Source organism: Elgaria multicarinata, chromosome 19 (assembly GCF_023053635.1).
Source record: "Elgaria multicarinata webbii isolate HBS135686 ecotype San Diego chromosome 19, rElgMul1.1.pri, whole genome shotgun sequence".
NCBI lineage: Eukaryota > Metazoa > Chordata > Lepidosauria > Squamata > Anguidae > Elgaria > Elgaria multicarinata.
The window spans coordinates 6,405,432-6,429,811 of NC_086189.1; the positions used below are offsets into that span (position 1 = coordinate 6,405,432).

At 51.3% G+C, this 24,380-nt stretch overlaps 1 protein-coding gene across 1 annotated transcript; it reads right to left on the reverse strand.

Annotated features, from left to right (window-relative positions):
• Positions 1–5,329: 5,329 nt before the first annotated feature.
• Positions 5,330–21,234, reverse strand: LHX2 (LIM homeobox 2). Its single transcript, XM_063144964.1, has 5 exons — positions 21,109–21,234; positions 17,891–18,096; positions 16,653–17,029; positions 5,703–5,908; positions 5,330–5,410 (listed from the first exon to the last, which is right to left on the reverse strand). Exons 1-5 carry the CDS (start codon positions 21,226–21,228, stop codon positions 5,330–5,332), a joined length of 990 nt encoding a protein of 329 aa, XP_063001034.1. The 5' UTR covers positions 21,229–21,234.
• Between the last annotated feature and the right edge of the window lie 3,146 nt (positions 21,235–24,380).

Sequence of the window (24,380 nt, forward strand, 5' to 3'; positions counted from 1 at the left end):
ATATCCACTGTAAAAGAGGACACATGGGTCACCTTACATTTTTTTCCCTCACTCCTAGCAACAGTGGGAAAAGAGTGACCTGTATGAGGATCTCTGGTGGGGAGAGCAGAGTGGGGAATTTGGGGGGGGGGGGCAGCAGAGTGGGGAATTTGGGGGGAGAGGACAGTGGGGAATTGGGGGGTCAGGGCAACTGTGAGGGCCACAGTAAGGACAGCGGGGATTTGCATGCAACCCCTTGGCTGCAAGTTTTGCACCCTTGGCTAGGGATTCATGAATTTTGTAAAATTCATTCCCTCTGCCTTTTGGGGAGTATGAGGTGCCTCTCTTTCCATTGTCCACGCATTGACACAATCAGTTGTTGTTTTTACAATTTCCCTAATTTGCGCAAATACGCATATGCACAAATTCACACTTGCAGAACTGCGCAGATTCCGCACCCCCAAATGCACAAATCCCCTCAAAATATGAATTTTTATGCTTTAGCTTATGGCAAAAATGTGCATTTTAACTATTTGCGGTTTTTTAACATATTTTTCTGTGACTCAATTTGCATAAAACTCTGGAAAGTAAAAAAAAAAAAAAAAAAAAAACAGTCAGCACATTCGCAGATTCCATGCCACTCAAGAAAATCCAGTTTGCTGTGGAATCTACAGGCTGGATTCAAAGAAATCTGAACTGATTTCACTGTGGATTTCTCCAACCAACCTACCCCTGACCTCGATGGACTTGCGTCTCCCTTCTACATGGTATTCCAGTGTTCTTACATCTTTAACAACCATTAGTACAAGCTTATCCATGTTCCCTACACCAATGGTGGGTAGATTTCAGCCTTGCGGGACATACTTTGGTGGGGTTTTTTAGAAGAACTCAGAGATGCATGAACTGGAGCCTGGTGCAAAAGACAAACACTTGAAGGATTCTGAGTCCAGGAATTTATTTTGAAACCAGAACTAAACGGAGCTCTCAGTACTTCCACACACACAAAATACTTCTCTTTATCCCAAACTTCCTTCATAACTTAGATTAGGAGGGGAGGCATTTTCTTGCTGCTGTGGTTAAGTAACTGGGAGTCAGATTTTTTTTCACAATCTACTGCAAATAACCCAAGAGATCTACCTTCTGCCCATCCATGTTTCAGAGTTGGTACCCACGGAATTTGCACCCATGTAAATGCAGCTTGCAAATGTCTTATAAATTATGTTTGCTTCCCTGATATATTGGAGGAACCTGGGAACTTGGCCACACTGAACTGTATAAATATTTCTCATTATTTATTATTATTATTATTATTATTATTATTATTATTTTCCATCTATTTGTAGTTTTTTATATGATGTTTCTTTCTTTGTCTGGGTCTTTGGCTTGTACAATAAGAGGAGGAAGATATACCTCAATGCATGACTTCATCATTGTTTTATGAAAGTTTGCTGTCCTTGTCATTGTACTGATTTTATATGATATAGATTTTAATAATGTAAGCCAGCTTGGGAAGGCTTCTGCCCTGTAACAAAGCCTAGAAACTCTATAAGTTAAATTAAATAAAAATCATTCCAACAAAAATATGTCTCCCTGTGCTAGAGAAGTTGCAAAAACTAAAACTAAAAATGGGGTTCCTCTTTCACATGAGGTCAACCAGCAATGCCCTCAGAACATTCTGGGAGCAGGGTTTGGGACCTGTTACTGTGTTAATATTCTTGGACAGTGGTAGGATGGACTCCACAGCCAAACCTTGCTCTAACGCTGTTGTCAATAGTTAGGAAGCCACACAACGAGCTTATTAAATTATCTTTGTTTATTTCTTTTAAGTAGGGTGACCATATGAAAAGGAGGACAGGGCTCCTGTATCTTTAACAGTTGCATAGAAAAGGGAATCATAGAATCACAGAATAGCAGAGCCGGAAGGGGCCTACAAGGCCATCGAGTCCAACCCCCTGCTCAATGCAGGAATCCACCCTAAAGCATCCCTGACAGATGGTGGTCCAGCTGCCTCTTGAAGGCCTCTAGCGTGGGAGAGCCCACAACCTCCCTAGGTAGCTGATTCCACCGTCGCACTGCTCTAACAGTCAGGAAGTTTTTCCTGATGTCCAGCTGGAATCTGGCTTCCTGTAACTTGAGCCCGTTATTTCGTGTCCTGGGGGGGAATCCACACGTCGTACTGAGGCTGCTTCCATGTGGCCCCAGTGCACCCCAAAAACGATCGTGTAGCTTGCCTGTAAAAGAGACGAGGAAGAGGCGTCCTTGCCGGCGCTGGCGCCGCCACCCACCTCCCTCCTCGCCAGTCGGCGAGGAGAGCTCAGCAGAAGAAGACTCTCCGAGCCAGCCGGCGAGGAGGGAGGTGGGTGGCGGCGCCGGCAAGGATGCCTCTTCCTCGTCTCTTTTACAGGCAAGCTACACGATTGTTTTTGGGGTGCACTGGGGCTGCATGGAAGCGGCCTCAGTACGACGTGTGGATTCCCCCCTGCACTCTGGGAGGATCGAGAAGAGATCCTGGCCCTCCTCTGTGTGACAACCTTTCAAGACCTTGAAGAGTGCTATTATGCCTCCCCTCAATCTTCTCTTCTCCAGGCTAAACATGCCCAGTTGTTTCAGTTTCTCTTCATAGGGCTTTGTTTCCAGTATCATTTGTATATATGGAGAACTGGATGAAATTCCCTCTTCATCACAGCAGTTAAAGCTGCAGGAGCTATACTAGAGTGACCAGATTTAAAAGAGGGCAGGGCACCTGCAACTTTAACTGGTGTGATAAAGAGGAAATTTCACCAGGTTCCCCAAATGACACCTGCTGAAATTTCCATTTCAATACAACTGTTAAAGAGACAGGAGCCCTGTCCTCCTTTTCATAGGGTCACCCTATTTTAAGGTCTGCAAAAATGAAAGTGGACTGGCACTGGGGAACCTTATCTGACTATCCAGTTTACAGTTGGTAGCCCTGTTAGCTTTAAGGTGCAATTTTATGCATGTTTAGGCAGAAAAAAAGTCCTACAACTTAAAGTATGCTGGCAGTTGTAGGACTTTTTTGTTTAAACATCTGACCATATGAAAAGGAGGGCAGGGCTCCTGTATCTTTAACAGTTGTATTGAAAAGGAAATTTCAGCAGGTGTCATTTGTATGCATGCAGCACCTGGTGAAAGACCCTCTTCCTCACAACAGTTAAAGCTGCAGGAGCCCTGATCGAGTGGCCAGATACAAAAAACGGCAGGACTCCTGCAGCTTTAACTGTTGTGAGGAAGAGGGTCTTTCACCAGGTGCTGCATGCATAGAAATGACACCTGCTGAAATTCCCTTTTCAATACACTGTTAAAGATACAGGAGCCCTGTCCTCCTTTCCATATGGTCACCCTATACATAGGATTACAGCCTAAGTTTGTTTCTACCATATATTGTGTTGGGTCTTTTGTACCTGAATGTCAGTTCATTGGAGCTAGAGGGTGGGAAGGAGGTGGTATTATTGGTTGAAAAACTGAACCTCACATCTCAGACTTTAAATCCTCTCTTGAGCCCAGCTGGTAAAAAGCCTAATTATAGAGCAAGATTGTATAATGCTAAGCACCTTGTACAATGCTAAGCCAATAAAGAAAACCAAACCAAAATTGAGAGTAACGCACACCTGCCCTCTCATGTCCGAAGAAGAGACAATGGGAGAAGAGGCCCGAAACTGCTTGCATCTTCTAGGAGCGATTGCTGGGCCCAATTAAACACATGCTTTTCCATGGAGAACAAATCCCAGGAATACTATTTCACCACAGTCCTTGGAAAAATCCTCCTTCCCAAAAGCTGCAAGCCATATGTCCCAATACGCTACACACAGGAAAACGACCAGGCCAAAGACAAGAGAGGATTCACAAATCCATAGTCTAGCTGACCCGATGCACGAAAATTTCTGCAGGTCAGAAACTACGAATAGCTTTCTGGGTGAGCTGCAATACGTCCGCAAAGTTTTCCGACTTCTAACAGTAGCGGCGGCCAAAGAGTTTTCTCCCCAAACAAAAATAAAAAGAGTGTGAAAAAGAATGCGTGATTGGGGTGGATGGGGGAAACAGCAGTGGATTTTTGTGTGAAAGGGGTTGTAGGCTGAATCCTGGGATTGATCACAGATTCCAGGGCTCCGTACGTCCTCAGAGGCACCCTGTTCCTTAATTCTGGCTTTGTATACATCTGCCTAGTCACGCCTCAAGTCTCTGTATCCTCTTTGCTTCCCCCCTCTGAACCTGTTCTAACCTTCTGGAAATATGGTGCCCAGAATCATACACAATACCCCAGGTGCGATCTCACCAGCGCTGGCACCTAGCTCATGTTCAGATTCCCATTGACACCCATAGAATGGTTGGATTATTTTTTTCTCCTCTCTTCTTTTTATTAATAGTGCGGGAAATGGTTATTGTGAATGGAAATGGGAGTTTGGGTTAAGTTCTTTCTTTTCTCCATCTCTCTCTTTCTATTTTGTTCTCTCTTCCCCCCCACACACACACTTTTTTGGCTATATATATGGAATGACGGGAATTGTCATCCAAAACAATTCTGTTTTAGTATCTGGAGGACACTAGATTGGGGAAAGCTAATGTAGAAGCGATCTCCTAGCAGCAGAACGTTGAGAAATCTGCAGATTCCCAGCAGGGCAGGTAAAGTCAACACAGAACTCAAACCCAGTCCATGGACAGCAGGAGCAGGCCCAATAACAGGAATGCCCGCAACCAGACAGCTCAACCAGGAAGAGGTGCTGCTATGGCACCCATCAGCATCACGAAAACTCCCCCGTGCTGCAGCACAGCCCATCTCACCTTGAGAAGAGTCACCTGACCAAGAACCACAGCCTTGCTTTAGGAGTAGCAACTATCACCATGACCCTGGGAGGGAATGACTCAACCACACGTGCAGCTTCTACCACATCAGACCATCCTCCATCTTGCTCATTATGGTCGACACTGACTGGCAGCAACGTCTCTCCAGGGTTTCAGGCAGGATTTTTTTCCAGCCGGGGATTCAACCTGGGAGCTTGTGCATGCAAAGTAAGGGATCTACCACTGAGCTATGGCACTTCATAAAGATACCAGTCCTCATGATTCCGATTTGAGTCGGGACAGAGGAAGCTACCTGATATCAAGATATAGTAGTGCTCCATCCATTTCAGTACTGTCTGTGCTGTCTGGCCACCACTTCCCAGGCTCACGGACAGAGCCAGGCCTTTCCCAGCCCTGCCTGGAGAACCCAGGGACTGAACCGGAGGCCTTTCGCATGGAAAGCAGGAGCTCTCCCAACTGTAACACTTCAAAGCACTGTTTCCACACATAAAACAACCGCTGGACAGACATTTCCATGCTCAGCCTGCATTCACAAGTGCACAGAATCCTCGTGGCTGTGCTCACAGGGGCCCTCACCTTGGGAGCCCCCGTTCATGAACATGGCAGCTCGCTCCCCGTAGAACGAGGGACATTAAAGCGGCTAGCTCAATCAGGTGGCACTTAAGTACAGAACGCTGCCGGAAACGCTGCACCGGTTGCCTCACTGGCAAACTCCTCTGCGGTTCTGGAGAAAGTGAAGCACGGTGCCACGCTGACACCGTCGCCACGTCAAAGCTCCCTCCGTAGCACCTCCAAATGATGCCCGAGAGGGACAAACAGGCGGCCCCTGTGGACCAACTCAGGCTGCGGCTGTCGGCTCCGGCGGTCCGTCTCTAAGGTGAGCCCTCCCCGGCCTTCCTTACCTGGAGAACCCTCTTGGTCAAGCCTGTTTTCTGAGCGAGCTGTTTCAAGTCCTTGGCATCCGGGTTGTGGTTTATAGCAAAATAAGACTTCATTGTCCGCAACTGGTGGTGTTTGAACGACGTCCTCATGCGCTTCGTTTTCTGGTTGCTGGGGTATTGCTGGTCGCGATCCAGGTGGTCCCCGTCGTTCTCATTGCAGCTCAAAGCTACGGACAGCAAGGAAGAGGAGAACAGTTCAGTGCAATCGCTGGAGCAGGCTGGCCGGGGGAAAGATTTCGGTCCCATTCACTCCCAGCTCCTCCATCTTTTCCTTCCCTTACAATAACAGGCCTGCAAGAAACCTCACCTGCTTTCCTTTGCTATCTCCTCTTAGGCCTTTGTACATATGTACACCAACGCACACGCACACCCATACCCACACCCACACCACCCACATCAATGCATTTGCAGACAGCGTTGCAAGAGAACAACTTTGCAGAACACTACAATGCCCTTGGGATAGTCCAACTGCATTGTGTAGCTGCAAACTCACAACCACTGAATCCACTCAAGCCTCAAAGGGTGTGTGTGGGAGAAACCTTATTCAAATCCTTGGTATTCTTTTCCTCAAACCCTGACACACCGAATACAAAAGAGACCATTAAATAATACACCATTTAAGGCATAGGACTGGGGAAAGAAGGAGAGAGATTGTGCACACCTGATAACAAATTCCTGCTATAATTTGATTGAAGGCAGCCCGGCTGGGAGCGAGAGAGAAGGCACCGTTACAAAGATATTAGCGTTGTACCCATGACTGAATCAGACGCTTAAAGTAACTCTGTGTATTTGCATCCCATTAAAAATCAAACTCCCTTAAAGGAATCTATTTGGAGGCCTCATTTTCCCCCCATGTGTTTTCTAGAGACAATTTAGATCAAGATTCTCTCATATGGCTGCAAAAAATCACTAATGAAGCTCACACAAAGAGACAAAGGAAGCTTTCAATAATTAACCAAAAGAACTCCAGTTTGCACACCAAGCATAATACGCACAGATTAATTTAAAAAGAAAAGCAAACACATGCGCGCACCGCCCGAGAGCCATGCGCACGGAGTTCCTCTTAAAAATTACAAACTCACAGAGGGAAACTGAGCCAGGCGTCTGGGCTTTGCAGCATTCGGCCATCAGCTTGCCTTATCAATGTTCAATTTCCCACCCCGCCTCTCTTTCAAACCCCAAGTTGTATGTTGAAAAGCTTCGTGTTATGCTTGCTCTTAATAATTATTTATCCGCTCTTCCCAAATGACTAAAAAGGAAAAGGAAAAAAAATCGGATAAATGTCTGTCGTGGGAGTGTTAAAATGTGAATTATTGATCCGGCTGTCTAAATACATCTGCACAGGCTTTTAAAATTGTCCGTCATCACAGATCCAACATTCTTCTGATATGGATCTACACTGACACTGCCTTATTTCGAATGCAGATAATTTATCCTATTGGAAAACTACTGAGTAAATAAGGATCCCCAGGAAGTCAACTACAGGTATGAATGCACCAATCTCAGTTCACTATATTCTTCAGCCAGCAACCAAACGCTCACAAACGCTGCAGAAATACCCTGCAAGCAAAGACCCAGTAGCTCTGTTTCCCCAGAAGAATGAACGTTTAAAATGCCACACCGGATCAAACCACAGATCCGGCTGGTTTGGTGCTCCATTTCTCCCAGGTGCCTTTGGAAAGCTCACAAACTTTTGTTTGACATCAGCACTGTCATCCCTGGAAGACATTAGGCAGACCTGTCGTCTGCACTGCCAGTCACTCTCCACATATTTGGCCTCAAAGAGGATACAGACGACAGAAGGTGGCAGGTGATACTAGAATGGGTTTTACCCGTCCCCAATATCCCATTCCTGGGCAAGGTGCTGGAGCATGTGGCGGCTTCTCAGCTCCAGGGATTCCTGGATGAGATGGATTATCTAGATCCATCTGGCTATAGACCTGATTATGACAGAGAGGCAGCTTCGGTCGCCTTAGTGGACAATCTACACCGGGAACTGGATGTGGGGGAGTGTGTCCCTGTTCTGATGGACCTCTCATGGCTTTTGATACCATTGACCACCTCTCTGGGATTGGACTTTGAGGCACCATTATATGGTGGCTCTGGTCCATCTTGGAGGAACAACTTCAGAGGATTGTCCTGGAGGATTTCTGTTCAACGCCACGGCCTCAGGGTCCCATCTGAACCCCCATGCTGCTTAACATATATATGAAACTACTGAGAAAGATTGCCCTGTATCCTGATGACACCCAACTCTATCTCTCCTTTCCATCTCAGTCTAAGGAAGCTGTTCTAATCCCCAGTCAGCATCTGGTGTCAGTAATGGATTGGATGAGAGCGACAAACTGAAGCTTAATTCAATCAAGGCAGAGGTGCGTCAGGTGAGTCAAACGGCAGATCAAGGTAGACAAGCTGTGTTGAATGGGGCTATACACACACACCCATGAAGACTCAGGCTCGCAAATTGGATATACTCCTGGACTCAGCCCTGAACCTGGATGCCAGGGTTTGGCAGTGGCCAGGAGCACCTTTGCACAGCTGAGGTTAGTGCCCAACTGTGTCCATTCCTAGAGATGTCTGATCTCGCCATGGACTCGTGCGCCTTAGTTATATCCCATCTGGACTACTGTAAGGTACTTTGTGTAGGGCTGCCTTTGAATAGGGTGACTATATGCATGGCTGGATTAAGGCCAGCTGATGCCCTACACACAGCCTAATAATGGTGACCCCTTGGTCACCATTAGCCGGCAAGACATTAGGGCCACAGCTAGACCTAAGGCTTATCCTGGGATCCTCCAGGGTTCGCCCCTGCCTGAGCACTGGATCCCCTGTGTGTCACCTAGATGAACAGGTTTGACCCCTGGACGATCCAGGGATAAACCTTCGGTCTAATGATGGCCTAGTGCCGTCAAGTGCTGACGGTGAAATAAGACATTAAAAACTCAGTTTTCTTCAAGGCCATCCCCCACTCCAGAACACACAACGGTATTAAATATAAACTTGGTAAGAGAATCAAACATACTGAACTCTAGGTATATGTTGAGACAAAGATTGTCAGAAAGTTATCTCAGATGTCAGATGACATTGTGGGACACATAGAGCCTAAAGCTGGTTGACTGGGTGTAATAAAAGAAAGCACAAATAATAAAATGTTGCCGCTCTTAGAATATGCCGCTAGGCCCTTTCTATGAATCTGGAATTCCTTAGAATTAGATGGCTACAGCTATGGAACCGGTACTCTGTGGTGCCCCCTTCCCTTGGTGCCCTAAGCACGTACTTATATTGCTTAAAGGTTAATTCAGGGCTGACCATACAGAAAGGTGGACAGGGCTCCTGTGTCTTTAACAGCTGTATAGAAAAGGGAACTTCAGCAGGTGTCATTTGTATGCATGCAGAGCCTGGTGAAATTCTCTGCTTAGCATGACCAGATACAAAAGAGGGCAGGGCTCCTGCAGCTTTAACTGTTGTGATGAAGAGGGAATTTCACCAGGTGCTGCATGCATACAAACGACACCTGCTGAAATTCCCCATTGAAGATACAGGAGCCCTGTCCTCCTTTCCATATGGTCACCCTACCTTTGAAAATGTTTGGAAACTTCAGCAGGTCCAGAATGCTGCAGCCAAACCAGGGCCAGTTACAGGGAGCACGTGACTCCCTTGTTACAGCACTCTGGCTACCTGTTTGTTTCCAGTGCAATTTATGACCTTTATAAAGCCCTATATGGCTCAGAACCAGGATACCTGAAGGACCAAATTCTCCTAATATGAACCTGCCTGGGTTTTCAGATATTTGGGAGAGGCTCTTCTTTCAGTACCACCACCTTCAAAGGCATGTTTGGTGACAATGCAAGGACAGAGCCTTCTTAGTGGCCACTCCCAAGCTGTGGAACTCCCTGCTGAGGCAGACGAGGTTGGCTCCCTCTCTGCTGTCCTTCCAGTGTCAGGCAAAGACCTTTTTATTCAAGCAGGCCTTTGGCATGTAAGCTGGTCCATTAGTTTGAGTGCTGCTTTCATTCTGTCATTGTTGTGTTTTTAATTGCGCATTTTAATGTATTTGTTTTCTTACTGTTTATCCAAGTTTTTATTTATCTAGGGTTGCACGCCATCTTGAGCACCATTCCCTTGGTAGACAGGTGGGGTACAAATCAAACAAACAAATAAATCAACGTGTAAAGTTTTGAATCACACAGAATTCTTAGTCTGCTTCCTGAATAGCCCTGCATAGCTCAAAAGCTTGTTTAATAATAATTGACTTCACACACACACAAACACACACACATCAGGGGCAATATTAAGGCAGCAAAGGTGTGGGGGGGATAAAATTGTGTATGACCCACAAGGTGAGGTGCAGGATTCCTCACAATATCCCAAAAGACAATGGATGCTCTCTGCAGCATCTTCATTATGGCAAGGAATCTTTTCCCCTTGCACTGCAGCTGTGAGATATGGGAAATACATATTGAGACATCCTAACCACCTCACCCTCACCCCTACTGCCTGAATTCCAGTCTTGTTTGTCTGTGGCACATAACTGGAAGTCCTTGGCACATTTCTTGCATATTTTGCACAGCTGCTAGCATCCCATTGGCCACAAGTAAATGCCAAGCAATAGCCATAAGGGAGACCAACTTGGTTATTTTGCAACAGACAGGAAGAAGGTCGTTCCCGTGCTCATGTGTGCTTCTGGATACGGAAGGCGAGACAATGCATTCATGGCCGATTTATTCTTTTTGGTTATGGAAATTTAAACATGTGAGGAAAACACATTTGGGTCCAGCCCAGTTACTGATGACAGAAGACAGCAATTTCTCCCAACCAGGAAGAGAAAGATTTCCCCGTCATTCAGGGCAGGCTGCTCGTGCAGGCATCAGTGGGGCTGGAAAACAGCCTCCCTGAAGGATGGGTGTGTGGATGTGTTTGGTTGCTATGACCTAGAAAGAATCAGGCAATAGCAACAATACACACACACACACACAGAGAGAGAGAGAGAGAGAGAGAGAGAGAGAGAGAGAGAGAGAGAGAGACTTTGAACTTCTAGCTCACTCAAAGGTCTCCATGCAACAGGTCGTAGGCCAAAACAACTAGGATGATAACCACGCTGTAGAGCAAGTTTGAGGGGTGTTCAATCACATTGGAGCCACTGCTGAAATCATTTCATTCATTACATTTCTATAAACCTACACTACGAATCCATTACATTACAAATCCAATCTCTCTTATCCGCAGACCTTCTCCGGATGATGGGTTGAGTCGGAGTGGTGTCACGGAATGTTCACAAGCATTCCTTGGTGATGGGAGGGGGGCCGGGGAAACGTGCACCGTCAGCCACAGAAGAGAGGCGAGTTTTCTCTAGAGGAAATGAAAGGAGGAGCAAAGCCTCACACGGGGACTAAGGACAGGAGAGTTGGTGTACCCTTGGCAGCCTGGAGACTGTGGGCCAAGAGGGTCGTAGAAACCAAAGAAACTGTGGGGTGTGATCTCGTGATTCAAACAAACTAGCAAAATGTTCAGTAGAGGTCTCTGCTTTTGAAGCAATCCAGTGGGTCCATAGAATTGGGGATGGAGGTAATTAATCCCCTTCTGCCTGGGCAAATTTTGGCACAAGGCAGGGGAACTTTAAAGCAGTTTTTTTTGTCAAAGACTGCAAGGTTTATATATCCCTGGAAGACCCCCTCCTCGATGAATCAATCATTCAATCCATGTTTAATTGTTGACAAAGCACAAGCCATCACGGACAGAGAATAATCATGCCCCCCCCTCCACACAACTCCACTCCCCCCACCCCCACCGGCATCAGCATTCTCACATCAGCAGATCCTCAGGCGACCCCCTTTCGGAACGGAAGCAGTCCGAGACGCAGCAAGCATCAAAACCCTGGCAAAGAGGTCATGGTCACCAATTTCACATCACAGCTTGCTGCACCCCGGCAAGCCATCAGCCAAGAGCCTGATGGAGCAACCATGGACTCCATGTTCCCCCACCACGAAATCAAAGAGGCCAAGAATTTGCCACCAGATCAACAGCAGTCGGACTAAACTGGTCTCCTTTCTATCCGAAAGGTCTCCCAGCCAGCACAAACAAAGAGCGAGTGAAGCCTTTGTCCAACCCCATGTCCTGTGAATGGGTCCCAACGGCCATTCGCCCCGGCCGGGTACCAGGGAAAAGAGGAGCCCACCTGGGAGTGGGGATTTCCCAAGGGAACAACTGAGCAAACCCCAAAGTCAAATCCAGAAGGCTTGGGCAGAACAGGAAACGTTGGAGGAAGCTAAATAACTTACTGCTTTTTCATCTTGGATGAGATGATGGGTGAGTACCACAGTTCGTGAAAAGATGAACACCATCCTCCCAACCAAACTGTATCCACTGCACCATAGATTAAAGATTCCAGTGCAGCCAAGAAGCTTGCAGAGTGATTTGTTTTGATGTGACCTACTACATCTCCTTCATGGTTCCCAGCTGTTCTCTCCCTATTCAGAATAAATAATGTAGCCCTTTGACACAGAGTGATGTTTTGTGGTTCAGGGCTAGGGAGGAGGAAACAACGGTCAACAACCAGTCAACTTGGAGGGGGGTCCTCTCCGTGTGCTCGTCCGTCTTACGCAACCACCGCCTCCAACATGCTCTGAGGATCCGAGTTTCTCCAGAGCCTGTAAAGGCCTTAGAGAGGAATTTGCTGGCGGCTCCTGGCTCAGAGGGCTGAAGCCCCAGAGGTGTGCAGCCAAATGACCCTGCGGCCGGTTCTCAAGCCGTGCATCATCTTTCAGTGGGGCCATCGATTCCCTGAGGCTTAGCAGGAGCCTAGAAATGCCTGCTCACACGCACCCTACCACCACCGGAGAAGCAACATCTGGAATTGTTTGGGGAAAGTGACCCACAGAACTGGGCTCAGCCTCCATAGGAGGGAGGAGGCGGCCCGTGGATTGTCCTCACGGCCACTCTGCTCAGCAGCAGCCTCTTCCTCCCCCCACCCCGTTCAGAGGCCCCCTGCTCTGCAGCCTTCCTTTGCCTCAAGCCAGGCCCACCCAGAAAACCAATGTAAATGCCAATTTTCTACATTGGCTCCTGATCCAAAGACACGCCGAGAAATGCTAGCCTTAGCCCAGACTTCCCCGATCGAGCACCCTCACAGATGCATTGGGTTGCACTTCCCATGCTCCCCAGACATGTATTTATTATTACATTTACATCCCACCTTTTTTTCCTCTTGCAGGGAGCCCAAAGCAGCTCACATAGCCCTCCTTGTCTCCATTTTATCCACCCAACAACCCTGCAAGGTAGGATAGGTTGAGAGTCACTGACGGGCCCAAAGTCTGGCTGGGAATTTGGGGAGCTGCAGTCCGGCACATCTGGTGAGCACCAGGTTGGGGAAGGCTGCTTTAAATAGAGAGGCCTCTGGTGGGGGGTGTCTGAGAGAACCCATTCCTAGGGAAAGCATTGGAGTAGTGTGCCCCAGCCAGCCTCTTTTATAAAGGCCGGTCCTCTATTTGAAGGGCTGTGTCTAGTCTAGGTTAGGTGTAAAGACAAAGAACCACCTGAAGGAATTATGTAGTGTCAGAGGCAGTGTGGTGCAGTGGTTAGAGTGTTGGACTGGGACTCAGGAGATCTGGTTCAAGTCCCCACTCAGCCATGAAGCTCACTGGGTGACTTTAGAGCAGTCACTGACTCTCAGCCCTAACCTTCCTCACAGGGCTGTTGTGAGGATAAAATGGAGAGGAGGAAGACCATGGAAGCCACCTTGGGCTCTTTGCAAGAGGGGAAAAGGTGGGATATGAATGTAATAATAAATCAATAAACAGGAATGAATAAACACGCAAACAGATTCTGCTCCTTCTGTTGAGGGCAGGGCCACCACCCTCAGCAGCTCAGAGGCAGCTCTACCAAGAGACAAGGCCCCATAGCAAGACTTAGACAGACAAGAGGAACCACAGAAGTAATTCAAAGTTGCAGAATAATCCACTAAAAGGTAGCGATGGCCTGGCTACTAGAGTAAACATCTTCAGCCAAAGATTGGACAGGGTTGAAAAGGGGAGAGAGACTTCTCAGCAGCAGCTGTTGGAATGGAACTTCCATGGACTGAGAAAGTCTACCTCTTCAGATGGTTGCTGAGGGCACCCAAAAAGGAATGACCCCCTTGCCCGAGTTTCCCAGACACATCCAGGTGGCTAGAAGGGGACGCCTAACACTCAATGGACCACGGGATGGGCCCTGCTTGGTGCGAAGCCAAACTGGGAAGAGGCTCAGCTATCGCCTTGCTCCCATTTGGCATCCCCAGTTTCCAGTCTCCGGGGAGGGAGGGGAGATTAAAAGGGCATCCAGGTAAGTTTGGACAGGTGCATCAGTAGCCTGCTGCTGATAGAGAAGGGGGGCGGGGGGGGGGAAGCGGAAGCTCAGGATAAATACGGAGCAACTTTCGATCCACTTCCCCAGGCCCTGGCTATTTATTAAATTTGGCTCCGTTGGAATTTTCTGCCAATAAATGAAAGTTTGTTATAAATGGAAAATTTTGGTAAGGATAACCAAACGCCCAGATCAGTATGATGAATTGGAGGCGGGAGGCAGAGGTGGATATAATCCCAAATTGACATCTCCTGGTGGGTTGGGGGTTTCCCTTTGATCTCCCCCCCTTGCCCCTAAGATCCAAGGATGGGTGTGGATTCCTGCCCCAAACAGGCCTCCCCTCCTCTCCCTGGGTCGCATGGGGGGGGGCCTTCAAGCTACATTTACCGGAGAGTAAGGCCCCTTTGAATTGAGTGGGGCTTGCTTCAGAGGAGACAGGCAGGAATCAGGATTCCACACATACACACAGTAAAAAAAAAAAAAACAGGGGGGGAATGCCAACCTTAAATACACACAGAGACCAGGTGCAGGAGGAGAGAGAGAGAGATCTCCCTCCCAATTTGGGCAATCAAAAGGCGAGGGGGGGGGGCTGCTGCAGGCGGCAGCAGGGTGAGGGCTCTCCAAATAGGGAACACCCCCCCACCCTGCTTTATAAACTCTGGTCTCCAAAATAGGGAATATACCGTATTGTAAAGTTAAATTCTTCCCACACATGCTATCTGGAAATTTGGGGGAGGGGTTTGGTTGCAGTGCCCTCAAAGACGCCACCCCACAGGAAGAGTTAAATAAAATAAAAAAATAACTATATATATGTATATATTAAAATGTCCCATATTTGGAGAGAGGGGGAGGATATTTTATTTTTATTCAGATTCTCAATTCCCTGCTCCAAACCCCCTTCCACCAAACTAATTTCCTGGAAAAGAAAGACCTGGGTTGTCATCACAAAGCGGGCCCGTTTAGCAGCTGCGAGAGGAGGGAGGAAGACAAGGGTTATGTGTGTGTGTTTGGGGGGGGGGGTCTTTTTGAAGTCCTGCCTTCCCCCCCTCCCGCCTTCCGAGCCGTTTTCCACTTGTCAGACTTCATCGGCGTCTCCAGGCCTGCAGCCGGGCGCCTCACCCCCGCCAACAACACGGGGCGCTTCGACCCGTTGGCGCTGCACGTGGGAACGCGGACCCGCGTTGCTCAACGACTCATGCCTAAAAAATTGCGCCTCGTTCTATTTCGAAGTTTTATATTCATTGGTGAGGAAGAAAAAGAAGCATGGAACCAATAATAATAATAATAATAATAATAATAATAATAATAATAATAATAATAATAATAATAGGAATTGTAAACCATTTCTCGTTAGGGGGAAGGGGGGAAATATTTTCGAAAATGTCTTTTTGGAATGGAGCGATTTGCAGAAACGAATTCTTGGCCGTTGGCTTGCTATTTTTGCTTACATTACAAAAGGGGCTTTAAACCAAATTAAAATAAAATAAAGTTTTAAAAACTAGGCTTCTACAACCTCTTCTCCGCCCCTCCCCCACGCCACTTTAAATTGCGAATATTGTGGGGGCTTGCTTTCGCCCCCCCTCCAGTCGCTGTGGTTTTCTTCCGTTCCCCCCCCCACTCCTCTTCCCGTTTTATTCTAATTAAATGGTTTTACACAAAGAACCGAGGGCGGACTCTCGGCGGGCCAGACGCTTCACGAACGCTCAGAAAAAGGTTCAAAGTTGGGGGGGGGGGAATTGCGGGAGGGCCCTTCGGGAAAACGAATGTGGTGGAAGAAACAGGTCTCTCTCTTTTTTCCTGGGAGAAAGGGGGGGGCTGCTAGGCTTTCCTCCTCAGTGGTGCCGGCGACTCGATTTAGGGGGGCTTCCCCGCCACCCCCCATTTTCGCTAAAGAAGCCGGTTCAAATGGTTCCAAGCGCAGAAAAACCACCCCGCGTCCCTCTACTTGGCTGGAGAAAGAGCCGCCGCCGCCGCCTTCGTCCAGGACTCAGCGCCCATCCCCACGGCGTCGCGCCCTCCCTCGGCTTGGACCAGGCCTTCCGAGCACCGGACAAGCGGCTCCGGAGCTGCGCTGCGCGCCCGCGCAAAGTTGCGCCTCTAAGCTTCGCCCTTGGTTGGGTCGGCTTTTCGCCCTCGCCTTTCACCCCGAAACAGCCGACACCGCCTTCGCTCAGACACCGCGGGAAAGGGGTGGGGAGCCCGTCTACTCCCCCCCCAACCCCATCCCAAGTAAACAAACAACAACCAGCAACACCCCCTCCCCCAACGCCCCGATTCAACCCGTCTCCGGTTTCCCAGGCACCGAGGGCATTCATTCCCCAGGACCCGAAGCGCAACGTTCCGACCAGGCCCGGTGTCGCGCAACAAACCAATTCTGGAAAGGCAGGGCCCCGCCGTCCATCAACATTACCCCCCCACACACACACACACCCAGAAAACCCCGCAGGCAGGGGCCCTTTCCCTCTGTACACCAGTCTTTCTGTGGCCCCCGCCCGCCCCCCAGGCAAGTGGCCGCCCCAGCAAGCTGCGCGCCACGGCTTCGCCCGCCCCGTCGAGCGTGGCCTTTCTCCTTACCTGCGTTGTAGGCGGCCAGGTCGGCGCCGGGCCCGGGGCTCTTCCTTTTCCTGGGCCGCCCCTTCTGCACCGTGCCCACGCCGTTGTAGTAGGGCAGTCCCAGCGGGGCAGCGGTGCCCAGCGCCGGGCCTTTGCCGGCGGGGCCCTCGCCGTGGCTGAAGTGCAGCTGGTACTCGCCCTGGAGAAGCGCCTCGAAGTGCAGCCGGCAGTAGACGAGGCTGTCCTTCATGCCGAAGTGGTCGCCCGTGGTCAGCATCTTGGCGCACGTGGAGCAGGTGAAACAGTTCAAGTGGTACACCAAGTCCCGGGCGCGCATCACCATCTCCGAGGCCGAGATGCCCAGGTGGCAGCGGGCGCAGCGCTGCACCGAAAACCTCCTGCGGGGCGTGGGCAGAACAAGACAGGCTCAGCAGCGCAGCCGAGGGCCCCGGCAGCGCCTCGAGGGTTTACATCCATCCCACGGGCCACGAGGCAAAATGGCACGGACCATGTGCAGAGTGCCCGCCGTCGCTGTGGGAAACACCCAACCCACAGAGGCTGCAGCAGCTCCCGGGAACAAAGTCCGGCGGGTTCACCTCCGCCACTGGCAAAACCCGACGCTTTGCACATTGGTTTCATTCCGGGGAGCAGTTCCAGGGGTGCAGTCGAGGGTAATGCATTGCGACCCGTAAGGGCGGCTAGGCGCCCCACGCACACCAAAGCCAGGGACCCACTGAGGGTGGGGGAGGGGGGGAGGAAGCGATCCCCTTCGATTTCCACCGCCGGGAAGGCACCGAATTGGAAACGGAAGAAACCGAAGGAGAGGCAGGAGACGCACAAGGGACGTCCGCCCTCCCTGGTTGGGTTTAGTTTTCTTTTGCATAATTATGATGGAGAGTCTGTCCGGGGCCGGGGCCGGGGCCGGGGTGGGGGGGTAGAGAAACTCCTCTCCCCCCGCCCCCCGCAACAGCCCAAGGCAGGCGACTGAAAGCCCGGCCCGGCCCGGCCCGGCGCAGCGGTGGCTGTGCGCTCAGGCTGCGCACCGGGCGCAAGGCCCACGGGCTGGCTGGCTGGTGGGGAAGGTCCCCCGGGGATGCCCGAATCCTGGGCCTCGATCCCACGCGTGTTTCCCGAGCCGGCCGCCCTGGGATGGCCTGGGGAGGCGCCCGGGGTCCCCGCCTGGCCCCGAGGCGCACGAAGGCGCGGCCGCGCGTCCCCTCGGGGGTCCCCAGCGGGGCCGCCGCCGCCGCCGCCCTTACCTGTAGTAGTCTTCCTTACAGTAGATGCTGCCGTCCTTGGAGAAGCAGGTGAGCTCCGACTCCAGGTTGAGCTTGCATTCGCAGCACTTCAGGCAGCGCATGTGCCACTGCTTGTCCACCGCCAGGAGGTAGTAGCGGTCCGAAATCTTCCCCCCGCAGCCGGCGCACAGCGCGGCCCGCTCGCTGCTGATGGACGGCATGGCGTGCTGCGGAGGGAGGCGAGCAGACAAGGCCGCCGTCGGTTAGGAAGCAAGCCCGCGGCCCCAGGCCCAGGCACCGTCCCCGCCCCCGCCCCCGCCGGGGGCCCGCTCGGCCTTCCTCGGCGCCCCAGGCCCCGGCCCCAATCGCCCCGGGATCCCCCCCCTCTATTTTCGGAGGGGGCGGCTTGCCAGGCCTGAAGAGCAGCCCTCCTCCCCAGCGGAGAGGTCTCGGCGGCCTGGCGCACCAAAGCGAAAGGACGCGGTGGTCAGAGAAGCTGCCCAAGCCGCTAGTCCCGGCTGTGGAGTGCGTGTGCGTGTGCGTGCGCGGGTGGGTGTGTGCGCGCGCGGGGTGAGTGGAGGGGGGGGTTTGGGAGACCTGCCTGTAGAACTGCCCACTCGAGACAGCGAAGATAAAGAGATTCCCCCACCCTCGATGAAGCCACGCTTAAATCCAGACTCCCCCCAAACTCAAATATAAACTGCGAGGGAAGGTATTGAGGGGCAGCGCAGCCGCGCTTGCTTTCTCTTTCTCTTTCTCTTCCTTCCTTTCTTTCACGAGCTGGATTGTGCCACAGGGAACGGGGCGAGACCGGAGAAAGGAAGGCCAAATCCTACACCGGGGGGAGGGGGGAGGACGAGGCCGAGGCCACAATCCATGTGGACGCCCATACTCCGAAAAAGAAAAAGGCTGCGTTTTCAAGCGGGAACGCAGTGGCCCGATTCCGAGCTAAACTCCTTGCAGAATTAAAGAAATAAACGCGGTTTTTAAATGCATTTACACGACTATAAACAAACAAAAAAGCCAGTCCTGGGGTTTCTGTTTGATAAGAAGGGGGAGAGGAAAAAAAGAGGGGGGGGTCTTTTGGAAAGCTATTTTTTGGAAGGGGGCTCGGTCAAGTTCGTGGATTTTCCGCAGTTTAAGACGGCGGTATCGCGCACACTTCCTTGGGAGTAAGCCCCATGGAAGTTAGAGGGGATTCCTTCGGAGTAAGCGTGCATGGGATTGCACAGCAGGTCGGCAAAAACCAACAACGACACCGGGATCCACCTCGACTGAACCACAGAACATTTCGATGCTACCAATGCTGCAATCCTATATCCGTCTGCCCAAAAACTTCCCCATGGCATTCGATGGGGTTTACTCCCAGAGAAGTGTACATAGGATTGCAACCTCGAGACACAATCCTAAACACGCTTACTTAACGAGTAAACCTAATTGAACAACCGTCGTAATTACTGTTGAGTAAACACGCAGCGGATTACGCTCTGAGTCCTTTTTCCTTTCTTTCCTTCTTTCGCTCTCTCTTTTTAAAAAAAGATACATGAATGAAATATTTGTTCAAATGCCCAGCAGTAAGTATATAGAGCAGGAAGGCCGCATCTTCTTGGGTTTGTTAAAAACACACACACAAACGTCACAAGTTTCTTAATGGGGCAAACGCTTTCTTTTGAAAAATTACATTCGCAAATTGAACCTTTTGTGGAGACATTTAATTCCCTAAATTGGTGCGTAAAAAAGGGAAAGGGGGAGGGGTCACTGCACGGGGTGACGCCTGGGAAAAAAATCTGCTTAATACTTCTGGGGTGCCTTAGGCCTCTATTACCAAATCCCAAATTTAGGGGATCGGGACACCCAGAGGTTAATTAATTCGATTTCTGGGTTATGTCTTTAATTCGCCTCTAAACAAAACCTGGTTAACAACAAAAATCACACAACCAAGTCAGACAAATGAACAAAAATAGAATCGAATTAAAAACCCAAAAAACAAAAAACAAATACTGAATTAGATCTTTCGCCCTCCCAACGGATTTTCTGCCATGTCTTGTAAGCTATGGGTTTATTAGAACTAAACTAATAAATATGACGATACGCGGAAAAGACCGTTTTATGCATCGGTTCTTATTCACAAGTTGTTTTGATGCAGTTTTCAAGGCTATACCCTATAAAATGTCCTTTTGCATTATATATAAATAATATAATAATAATAATATATATAGCATGGGGATGGAAGCACCTTTAGAGCCAAGAGAAAAGGAGTCGGTGGTGGAGGATAGATTTCGGCCTCTGCGATGGACCAATTCCCGGCCGATTAGGGAAATGAGAACAAAAAATAAACCCAAACACTAATTCTCCAATTACAAAACTTAACTTAGAAAAGCTGTTTGGATACTTTTTTTGTTTTTAAAACCCCAACAAAACATATATAAATTGTGTGTGTGTGTGTGTGTGTGTGTGTGTGTGTGTGTGTGTGTGTGCGTTTCGAAAACAAAATGGAGAGTCTAAAAAAATAAGAGATTTATTTATTTTTAAAAATTTGGATAAAAATGGAAGAGTCAACTTTGAACATCTTTTCCGGCTGAGTAAGAAGGCTAATTTAACCCTATACTTTTTCAAAATGTTAAGACTGTCTTTACTCTTTAAAAAATAAAAAATAAATAAAGGGGGAATGAATAATGAATAAAGGGATTTTTAAAAACACACAAAATATATTACTCATTGGCCAGAAATCGCGGAAATTTCAGCCGCCCTGAATCGAAATAGGGGACTGAAATATTGTATACGATCTTCATATCTATCTATCTATATATATATATATCTGACTTTGCTCGGAGCTGCTTCGGCTGCAGTTCTCCCCCCTCGCTTCCAAAATTAGATCTTAAAGGAGTACTGAAAGGCAAGCAAGCGAAAGAACCGGCTCCTCGCTGCCTGAGCCATCGAATAACGGCGTCCTTTCGGGGCAGGGCGGGCGCCGTTTTCCCTTTCTTGCCGGCTCGACCGCGGTTCTTTTCTCGGGGCTGACTTCTCCGTTGCAGCGGGATTTTTCATAGGGACATGGAACCACCTAGCCCTTGCTCCGCCGACGGGCAAATCCCGCGGTCCCTGCCCCCACCCCCACCCCCACCCCACCCCGCCTTCCTCCTGCCCCTGCTCCTCTCCCCCAACTGCGGGGCCCGGGCGCCTGGCCCGGGGGCCGCTGCTCCGCGCCGCTGCTGCTGCTGCTGCTCCGCGGGCCCTACCGTTTCGGTCTCGCCGCGGTCGATGGCCGAGCTGATGGCGGGCGCGTCGCCCTTGGCTCGCCGGTCCATCTCGTCGATGACGCCGTGCATCTCGGAGCCCGCCAGGCTGTGGAACAGCATGGCCGGGCCGGGCCGGGGGCCGCCGGGGGCCCGCGAGGAGGAGGAGGAGGAGGAGGAGGAGGCTGCCGCCCTCGCCGCCGGGGCCGGGGCTGGGGCTGGGGCTCCTTCTCCGCTGGCGCCCGCGGGTCTCTCCGGCCCGGTTCCGCGCGGCGCGGCGCCCTGCCTCCAGCGCGGCCGCCCCGTCTGGCCCGCTCTCGCTGCTGTTGCTGCTGCTGCTGCTGCTGCTGCCCGGGGGCTCGCGTCGTGCCTGCCCGAGGGCGGCGCAGGCCACGCCGGGAGGCGGCGGCGGGCAGGCGGGCGGGCGGCGTCACCGCATGGCGCACCGACCCACGGGCCGCGCCGGCCGGGGCTGCCGGGGGCCTACGGGCGAGGCGGGCCGGCTGGCGGGGGCGCCGGCACGCGCCCGACGATCCGCGCCAGGGCCGGCGCCCTTCTCCAGGCGGGCGGGCGGGCGGGCAAGCGCGACCACTGCGCCCCGGTTGCCGCGGCGGCTGCTGCTGCTGCTGCTGCTGCTTCGGTGGCGCGGCTGCTCCGGGGACCGAGGAACGGGGTGGGCGGGAGCGCGAGCGCTGGAGGAGGAGGAGGAGGAGGAGGAAGAGGAGGAGGAGGAGAGGAGGAGGAGGAGGAGGAGGAGGAGGGCCGGGCGACCGGGAGGAGGAGGAGGAGGAGCCGCGATCCGGGCAGGAGCCGCTGTAGTCCCAGCCCAGCGCAAGACTCCGCGCCTTTTCTAGCCCCGCTCTGACATCACGTCGGGCGCGGCGCCCATTGGCTGCTCCTCTCCCGGCCAGGCCGGGCCACCATGTGCTCGCAGGCCGCCGTCGCGGCTCCGAGGGGGCCCGGGGGGCGAGCGGGTGGACCCCGGGCTCCCGGGGTGGCGCTTTCCCCCCCCCCAGGGCCGCCCTCTCGGGGGATCCGCGGGCGCCCAGCTCCGGCCAAGCCTGGAGATCTCCTCCAAGCGGAGAGAGATGTCACAGCTCCCAAATTCTCCCCCCAAAGTCGGAGGGGGGCTCCGACCAGAGAGCCTTATTGCTCTCCCCACCCAACTGTGGGGGGGGCGCCTTCCGCCCTGGCCCACCCTCACCAGAGAAATGCAGCAAGACGCACAGTTCAAACCCGCCTAGATGCCCAGGGGATGGGCGGAAGCGTCCTGGGCCGAGTCCTTTTTCAGCACCGCCAAAGAACCGAACCGGCCACCCTCCCCTCTTCCCAGCACCGGATTGAGAACGAGCGCTCGGCCTTTCCAAGGGCCAGCGGAGGGCCCCCAGCAACACTTCATGTTGGAGGGAGGCTGCAAGTTTAGGTAGTGCTCCCACTGCAGGGGTCGGGGGGGGGTGATGACCGGGGGGGGGCGGTGGCGCTGGCCAGCAAGGGACTGGACCAAAAGTTAGAGTTAATATACAGAGTAGGAGAGCATTCACCCGGAATTTCTAAAGGTAGCTGTTCAATGCTATTTGCATGGGTACAACTACCGTTCCATCAGAGACCTGCTCCTTACAGTTCCCAGAATTCGGAATACAAAGTGGGAAGCAAAGATTCTCTCTAGTGGAGAATCCCCCCCCCTGCCTTTTTTTTCTCATCTCTTATAGGGGCGCACATCTAAAGCCTAATTCAGAGGGGGGGGAGCAGCTAAGGGCGGTGGTGGCGGGCATTCTGCATTTGAGTCTGGGATCAAGTCAAGCCATCTTGAACTTTCCAGAGCCTTGGCTGGTTTTGTTTGCTGTTCTTTTTGTTTATAAAGTTCCAGGACTGCCCTTCTCCAACCCCATCCAATTTGTATGTTCTTCGCCTTGCTTTCCGCCCACCCCCACCCCGCCGCCCCCGAGGGCATAAATTAATCCTCCGCCACAAATCATGGACCTCGGTTTTGGAGGCGAATTGAAAGGAGGCGCAGCAGCAGCCCAGGGCGGGACGGAGGGGGGATGGGTGTTGTTTGGGGACACAATGTCAAGCCGCTGCCTAAATCTAGGGGAGGCCACTTATTATTTTCGCCCAACAAAGCGCTCCCATCCCAAACAGGGAAAGAGGGCATCTGTCTTTCTCCTTCCTTCTTTCCTTTTTCTACAATCTCCACACACACCCCTTCTCTTTCTTTCCTGGTTAAAAACATTTTCCGAACTAGCTTGTAGCTTAAACTCCTCCCAGTGAAAAGAAGGGGGGTGGAGATTGTAGGGAAATGAAAGAAGGAAGGAGAAAGGCAGCTTGTGTTAGGAAAGAAGGAAGGAAGGAGAAAGAGAGAGGAAGGAAGGAAGGAAGGAAGGAAGGAAGGAAGGAGAAAGTGAGAGAGGAAGGAATGAAGAAAGGAATGAAGGAAGATTGTGGAAAGAAGGAAGGAAGGAGAAAGGCAGATTGTGGAAGGAAGGAAGGACAACAGGAAGGAGAGAGAGATTCTGGAAGGAAGGAAGGAAAGAGAAAGATTGGTGATGGAAGGAAAGAAGTAGAAAGAGAGAGAGAGAGGAAGGAAGGAGAAAGAGAGATTTTGGCTGGAAGGAAGGAGAAAGAGAGAGAGAGATAGAGGAAGGAAGGAAGGAAGGAAGGAAGGAAGGAAGGAAGGAAGGAAGGAAGGAAGAGAGAGAGGAAGGAAAAAAAGGGGATGGAAGGAAGGAAGGAAGGAAGGAAGGAAGGAGAAAGAGAGAGAGAGAGAGAGAGAGGAAGGAAGGAAGGAAGAGAGAGAGGAAGGAAAAAAGGGGATGGAAGGAAGGAAGGAAGGAAGGAAGGAAGGAGAAAGAGAGATTGTGGAAGGAAGGAAGGAGAAAGAGAGAGAGTGAGAGAGAGTGGCAGGGAGGAAGGGAAGGGTGTGGAGGAGAATGGAAGGAAGAGGCCAGTTATCACCCTGTCTTGGCCTTTGATCCTCCCCCGATATTTCAGCCCCCTCCTCGGCGAGACTCTGGCCTGCCAGCTCTATGATTCCGCTCACAGTACGGCTGCTCAAATGCCCTGTGTTGGCCACGGGGCCCGACCCTGCTGCAGCTCCGTTGGTTTCAGCGGGAGTGTTAAGCAGACTCTGGGCAAGCTACAACCAAAGCTTGCAGGGTGTGGGGAGGCCAGGCAATGCCCCCCCCCGCCACCAAACAAGCCCCCCCCCTTGCCTCAGCTTCCTGTACATACTGTTGGACTGACCCCTACTCTGCCACATGGCCACGCACGCGCACAGG

What these genes read in the sequence shown, in the direction of transcription:
- LHX2 (XM_063144964.1), bottom strand. Translation starts at nt 21,228, where the DNA reads ATGCTGTTCCACAGCCTGGCGGGCTCCGAGATGCACGGCGTCATCGAC. An exon ending in TGTAAGGAAGACTACTACAG is followed by an intron (nt 17,030 to 17,890) that starts GTAAGGGCGGCG and finishes CACGCCCCGCAG; the next exon opens with GAGGTTTTCGGTGCAGCGCT. An exon ending in CCTGGCCGCCTACAACGCAG is followed by an intron (nt 5,909 to 16,652) that starts GTAAGGAGAAAG and finishes TGCTGTCCGTAG; the next exon opens with CTTTGAGCTGCAATGAGAAC.